At 40.0% G+C, this 7,103-nt stretch overlaps 1 protein-coding gene across 1 annotated transcript; it reads right to left on the bottom strand.

Moving 5' to 3' along the window:
• Positions 1 to 2,851: 2,851 nt before the first annotated feature.
• LOC149791047 (uncharacterized) lies at positions 2,852 to 3,295 on the bottom strand. Its single transcript, XM_089973274.1, has one exon. The coding sequence runs from the start codon at positions 3,293 to 3,295 to the stop codon at positions 2,852 to 2,854; it is 444 nt and encodes a 147-aa protein (XP_089829400.1).
• Between the last annotated feature and the right edge of the window lie 3,808 nt (positions 3,296 to 7,103).

The following is a 7,103-nucleotide window of genomic DNA, read 5'->3' as shown; positions in this document are numbered from 1 at the left end:
GCAACTGGATAGCCAAAATTATGCGAAAGACAAAACTTCATGAACTATGAAAATTGTATAAAATTACATATAGTCAATGTCTTGTTTATATTTATGATTTATTACCACCTTTCGCTGCCAATGTAACAAGGTATAATATAAGCAAATTTAGATTTATTTACGGAATTCAAACTTTTTGGCTGCAAAATTAAGGAAGCCATTTTTAAGTTCAAGCCAATCTCTACGAAACATTCCTAAATCTCGACGGCTTATAATTTATTAAAAATCTGAACAGCCGAATATTGACATATGGTTAGAGGAGATATTACATCCTCCGTGCAAGAATAATAAATAATTGTTGTGATGTAAATAATAATTTATTAATAACAAAGTAATTCAATCGTTGTTATGTAATTGTGGACAAACCTCGCATAATATTTAGTGTAACAATGATGTAGATAAACAAATGCTATTTTTATATCATCTATAATTGCTACGACAAGAATCATCTCAACCTTTCTAATATCTATATTGTACAATCTTTAAAACATTTCGTAAAATGCTTACGCAAATGTTACTGTTATTTATACCACTCAAAGACATGGATTTTCCACTTATGGCTTCCAACCCTCCTCTCTCTCTCTCTCTCTCTCTCTCTCTCTCTCATGTACGTATTATACTATGTTTTTGTTGTCGAGGCGGAAGGCTTTTTATTCAGCCCACATTCAAATACTTCACTAATTTGATATATTACTTTAACGATATTTTTTTAACCAACTAAATGTACACGTTGTACTCTCGTACTAAATGTATATGTTATATTCTCGTACTAAATGAATACGTGATATTTTATTACTAAATGAATATGTGATATTCTCGTATGAAATGTATATGTGGTATTCTCGTACTAAATGAATACGTGAATACGTGGTATTCTCGTACTAAATGAATACGTTGTATTCTAGTATTAAATGTACACTTGGTATTCTCGTACTAAATGTATACCTGGTATTCTCGTATTAAATGTTTCCGTTGTATTCTCGTCCTAAATGTATAATTGGTATTCTCGTACTAAATGTATATCTGGTATTCTCGTACTAAATTTATACATGGTATTCTATTGCTAAATGAATACGTCGTATTCTCGTACGAAATGTATACGTGGTATTCTCGTACTGAATGGATGCGTGAATACGTGGTATTCTCGTACTAAATGAATATGCGAGTATGTGGTATTATCGTCCTAAATGATTACGTGGTATTCTCGTACTAAATGATTACGTTGTATTCTCGTCCTAAATGTATACGTGTTAGTTTCGTACTAAATGAATACGTGGTATTCTCATACTAAATGAATATGTGGCATTCTCGTACTAAATGAATACGTGGTATTCTCGTACTAAACGTATATGTGTTCTTCTCATACTAAATGTATGATATTCCCTTACTAAGTGTATATGTGTTATTCTCGTACCATATGTGTACGTGGTATTCTCGAAATGTACAACTATATAATAGTTGTTGTTATTCACCCGTTGGTGTCGATGAGGACCATTCAAAGTCATCATTCACTGGGGGTGGGTCTGGTGATGGCTGATCAGTCCGATTCGTGCCCGGAAGAGTCTGTTGCAGAGTGGACATGGATATAGAGGTTGCTGACTGGGAGTTGCGGAATTACTGTTCCTGGATTTGTGCAGATCACGTTTCTCAGCTGCGTCTAAAAGTCTTTTCTTCTCAAAGGCTTCCTCAGCGGCATTGCCTTAACTGCGCCAAGCAGATCGTTCAGCAGCGACTTTCTCCCAGCTGTCAGGGTCAATGCCTAAGTTCTTCAGAGGGGCCTTGAGGGTGTCCTTGTACCTCTTTTTGACCACAGTGAGATCTTGTCATGCCTGACTGAGTGAGCACCTCTGTGTTCGGTACCTTATCCTGACAGCTGATTTTCAGTAGTTTTCTCAGGGTGTTCATATGGAAGTGGTTCAGTATTTTAACATGGCAGCTATACACAGTCCAGGTGTTTCACGCACATAGGAGGGTGGGGAGAACAACCGCTGCGTAGACTTTGAGTTTGGTGGCAAGCTTGATGCATCTCCTATCCCAGACAGTTCAGAGGTGTCTGTCAAATGCTACGCTGGCTTTGGCAATTCTGGTGTTGACATCGTCGTCTATATGTACCGCTTAAGAGAGGGTGCTGCCTAGGTAAGTGAACCTTTCTAAATGTTTGAGCTTTTGGCCATTGACAGTGATGTATGTTTCCAGATAATCTTCTCCAGGAGCTGGCTGATGCAGAACCTCGGTCTTGCTTGTATAGATGGTGAGCCCGAAGTTGGTGCACGCTGTGTCTAAAAGGCCCATGGTCTGTTGTATGCCTGCCTCCGTGCTGAAGTGCACGCCTGCCTCCGTGCTGAAGTTGATGGCAAAGTCATCTGCAATCAGCAGGTCGCGAATGTTTTCAATTTGGACTTTGGTTTTGGTTTGAAGCCTCCTCAGGTTGAACAACTTCCCATCCAGACGGTATGAGACCTACTCCCACATCAATGTCCTTAAAAGCATCCATCAAAATTATGGAGAACATGAGGCTGAAGAGAGTGAGGGCTAAGACGCATCCTTGTTTCACACCATTTGTTAACTGCAAAGAGTTCGGAATAGTTACACTGGTCCTGGACTCATGAAAATGCCTCACCATTTCAATTCAGACTTCTGGACATCCAAATATTTCCATGATCTTCCAAAGGCCTTCCCGGCTGACAGTGTCGAGTGCCTTAGTCATGTCCACGAAGGTGGTGTACAGACGGACATTTTGTTCAAGACACTTTTCTTGCCTGGCAGCAAAGATCATGTCGATGGTGCCTCTCTCCTTTGTGAAGCCACACAATCAAGCTGGCAGTAGGCCATGATCAAGGTGCTCAGTGTATCTGCTCAGCAGTAGCCTGACGAGGACCTTGCCTACGATGCAGAGTAGAGAGATTCCTCTATGGTAGTAGCAGGATCTGCCTTTGCGTTTGTAAGTGTGGATGATGGATTGGATTCGTCTTTGAACTCCTGGGGTATGCGTTTTTGCTTCCATTTCCCAAAATATCTTTGTTAGTCTTTCCACTAGCTTAGGCCCATCAGACTTGTAGATCTCAGCTGGGATGGAATCTGCACCTGGAGTTTTCCCACTAGACAGGAGCTCAATGGCCTTATGAGTTTTCAGCCCTGTTGGAAGGTCAGCCAATTTCTCGTTGATCTCCACCTGAGTTAGACGGTCGATCGCTTCATCGTTAATGGAATAGGGTCTGTTGAAGACAACGTCAAAATGTTCCGCCCAACGATCCATAATCTTTTCATTTTCGGTTATGAGAGTGCTGCCACCGGAGGACAAGAATGTAGCTCTGCTTGATGTTACTGGGCCATAAATATCATGACGACTTTATAGAAATTCTTCATGTTGTGTCTGTCGGCAAAAGATTGAATATCATCAGCCTTTTGGCTCAGCCATGCGTCCTGCATCTCACGCAGTTTCGTCTGCAAAGCTTGTCGGACTCTGCTGAAGGTATCTTTCTTTCCAGCCGATTTGGGGTCGATGTTGTAAGTACGATTGATGCGATGCTTCTCCTCTAGCACGGACTGTATTTCTTCACAGGTTTCGTCAAACCAGTCTTGGTGCTTTCGCGCATTGACGCCAAGGGTTTCAGATGCAGTAGAGTACATCAGATATTTAAGGCCGCCCAGCATTTCTCTACGTCACTGATATCAGAGTCTGTGGTTTCTTGTCGGAGCTTTAGACAGAGCTTGCTCAGTATTTCAGACTTTCAGCCTGGATATGTTGAGTCGCTTTGTGACTTTAATTCCATGTAGACGTCTGGGAGGTTGAATTCCAGTATCCTATGGTCTGTCCAGCAGTCAGCACCACATAAAGCTTTGATCACACTGATATCCTGCCTGTTATTCCTACTGACTAAAATGTAGTCGGTCAGATGCCAACGTTTAGACCGTGGGTGCATCCAAGATGTTTTATTACTGTTAGGCAGACGGAAGGCGGTGTTTGTGATCAGGAGATTATATGTTGCGCACATCCTCAAGAGCAGATGTTCATTATTGTTGAAGTTACTAGTTGACGCGGACCACATCTCTTGGGAGGGAGGTATTGGCAGACATGTGGTCCGCGCCAACTATGGCGTTAAAATCACCAAGAACGATCAGCTTGTCTGACTTTGGTACTGAAGCAATTAGAGCTTCCAGGTCCTGGTAGATCTTGTCTTTGGCTTCCACCGAGTTGGTCATATTTGTTGTATACGCACTAGTGGGTGTGGCTTGCTTTCTTCCAGATGAGGGTAGATTCAGCATTATTAACCGGTCATTAATTCCTTTTGGTAAGAAGGAGAGTTTATTAACCAAACGCGACTTGACAGCGAAACCAACTCCAGAATCACGACGTTCACCCGTGCCACGTCTACTCCAGGAAAACGTGTCTCCAGCTCCAACTCCAGTCCATTGGCCCTCGTCTGCCAGGCGAGTTTCACTCAGCTCTGCTATCTCTATCTTGTAGCGAGCAAGTTTTCTTACACTCAGGGACGTTCTTCTCTCCGGTAAGTCAGCCTCAGCACGATCCAATATAGTGCGTATATTCCACGCACCATGAGTGAGTGGAACCTTTCGGGTTTTCTTTGTGTATCGATCGCAAGAATGGGATTCCCTCCAGCCAAGGTAATCCGGTCGGTGTGGTTGAAGCAGGTTTTTTCTGGGCACCTTTTCTATCATCTACCTCAGACTACGGATCTAAGCAGCGCTGTCCTAAAGAGGTCTTCTTAGTCGCTAAGACGGTTTACGACATCCATTTCTGCTTCATGTCGATTAAAAAGACCCTATGGCCTGAGCCGCCTGCGTGCAGGTCCGCCACTACGGCTTTCAGTGCATCCTCACCTGCCGTGTCGCAGATCGCCCATCGGTGCAGGATCTGGGCACGGGTGATGACATAACTGACTGCTGGAAAGGAGACTAGATGCAACGGATGACCAAGGTGTACTACGTGTCTTACCGTGCTCTTACCGCTCAACATCGCTTTGCTGGGTCCACCTTCCTGCCCATGGACCAGTTGGTGGCTCCTCTGCGCAGTCCGCCGGGTCCGGTCTTCGCATGCAATGAATGACAAGCCCTAACTAAATGAGTGTTTGAGACTCGTCGGTTACCCTCAACCACGTTTAACCTGCCTGTGGAAGCCTTTGCCAATGGTGTGCCTGCTGCGCATACTAGAGCTTCTTGGAGCCACAGGTGAGAGCTGAGCGCCAAGTGGAAACCAAAGGCAGACTAGCTACCCCCAAAGGAGTACGACTGTTACCCCCCACCAGAAGTACTACCCCTCCATGAGCACCCCTTACACTATAACTTACAGAGAGGGATCTGATTATAAGATGAAATTTCTAACGACCTGATAAATCTATATGGAAGAAATTTATAAAACTAAAATAATATTAAAGAAGCAAAACCCTATGTCCGTCGTTTACTGTTTTAAAATAAGTTTCAAGAAAAGATCTTATTTTTATTTAATTTCATTTCATCTCATAAATAATGACATTATAAGCAATGTAAGTCTACTTCAAGTTAAAAATATCTTAAGTTAAGAAAATGATATGCAAATAAATGCAAGATAAATAATATTTTATGTTCCTGTCTCTTTAACAAATTGTGGTTCACAAAACATACCGTTTACCCTATAGACGCACTAACCATTTAATTAATTTTTAGAAATCACTGTAGCGGAAAATAATTCAAAGCCACTTTGCAAATATGCTATATGTGTTTAAACCAACGAACTATGACCTGGCGATATATCAAGTAAGTTTTAAACATTTATCATAGTGAATGTTCGTTATATATGAACTTATTTTATTACGAGTCTTCGCTCTTACATTAAGTATTAGAAAATAGTGAAGAGCAATAAGCATTGTAAAATTCAACAGATGATTTATTTCCCTTGAATACAAAGTGAAATAGGAAAGCTAAAAATGAACTTACGGAATTGAGAATTAAATACCAAAACAATCCTAGAATTACACAAGTCGTAATAATATAGTTCTAAATAAACCTTAGTGGAAATCAAATTAAGTCTAGCGCTGAAGGGGTTGACGCACCTGTGGAAGCCAGCATAGTGATGTTGTACCAGCAGTCCTTTGTTGAAACACAGTAATATAATTCCAGATTTTGAATTCACTATAAAGCTCAGTAAATGGCTCTGTCCAAGAATATTATTTATTTTGAAAACTCTGTATTTCCTGAGAAAATAATCACTAAATTAAATAATTGTAAAAGATGAATTCCAGCTCAAATAAATTTCTCAATACAACGATAATACAAATTTGTTCTGCTGGATCTTAAAGCACGAATGGATAATATTTCCAGTAACAAGAGTATATCGTCTTCCACTTGATCTCAGGTTACAACTATGATTTTCTCTTTATTAAAAATAACTAATCTAAAATAAACTTCTAGCAGGTTCTTAGCGTTAACAAAATAAAATGTTAGCTATAATTAGAAAGTATGTTACTAACGTTATTAATACATAACGTGAACTATTTCAGGCACCCTTTGTAAATTAAAGGGAAGTTCCAGTACCCTAGACCCAGACCCTAAAAAACATGTTTAGTTCTATTAATAATCATCCTGATATTAAACCCATATACACAGATAATATTGTAGTTATGTATTAGTTGTTTACTTTACCTTTTTTATACAAAAATACAATAATTCAGGTCTTGTAGAAAATAAACTTGAGTTTGTACAGGGTTAAGTCCAACATACAATATTACATTACAATGGCATATAATGACATGAAAACATTAAAAACATACGTAACAAACATCGCATCTTAAATATACATAACAATATATGCATGATCATTTGGAAATGTATGATATTTCCCGTCTTTACTCACTATCACGTTCGATTTTATTTTTACAGATTCTTTATATTATCGATTATACTCTACCTTAAGTACGTAGGAAATTAAGATATCAATCAATCAATATCGAATGTTTGGAAATCAGATTCAGTTGGAGTTCATGTCATGGTTAGCACGCAATAAACTGCCTTCTGCATCACCCCTTCTTTTGTGTACATGTATATGTGTTCAACCCACGAGGCATCTA

The sequence above is a fragment of the Sinohyriopsis cumingii genome, chromosome 10 (genome assembly GCF_028554795.1).
Source record: "Sinohyriopsis cumingii isolate HCF-2022 chromosome 10, ASM2855479v2, whole genome shotgun sequence".
Lineage (NCBI taxonomy): Eukaryota > Metazoa > Mollusca > Bivalvia > Unionida > Unionidae > Sinohyriopsis > Sinohyriopsis cumingii.
Note: the sequence above shows the minus strand (reverse complement) of the source record. Positions and strands in the feature narration are given on the sequence as shown.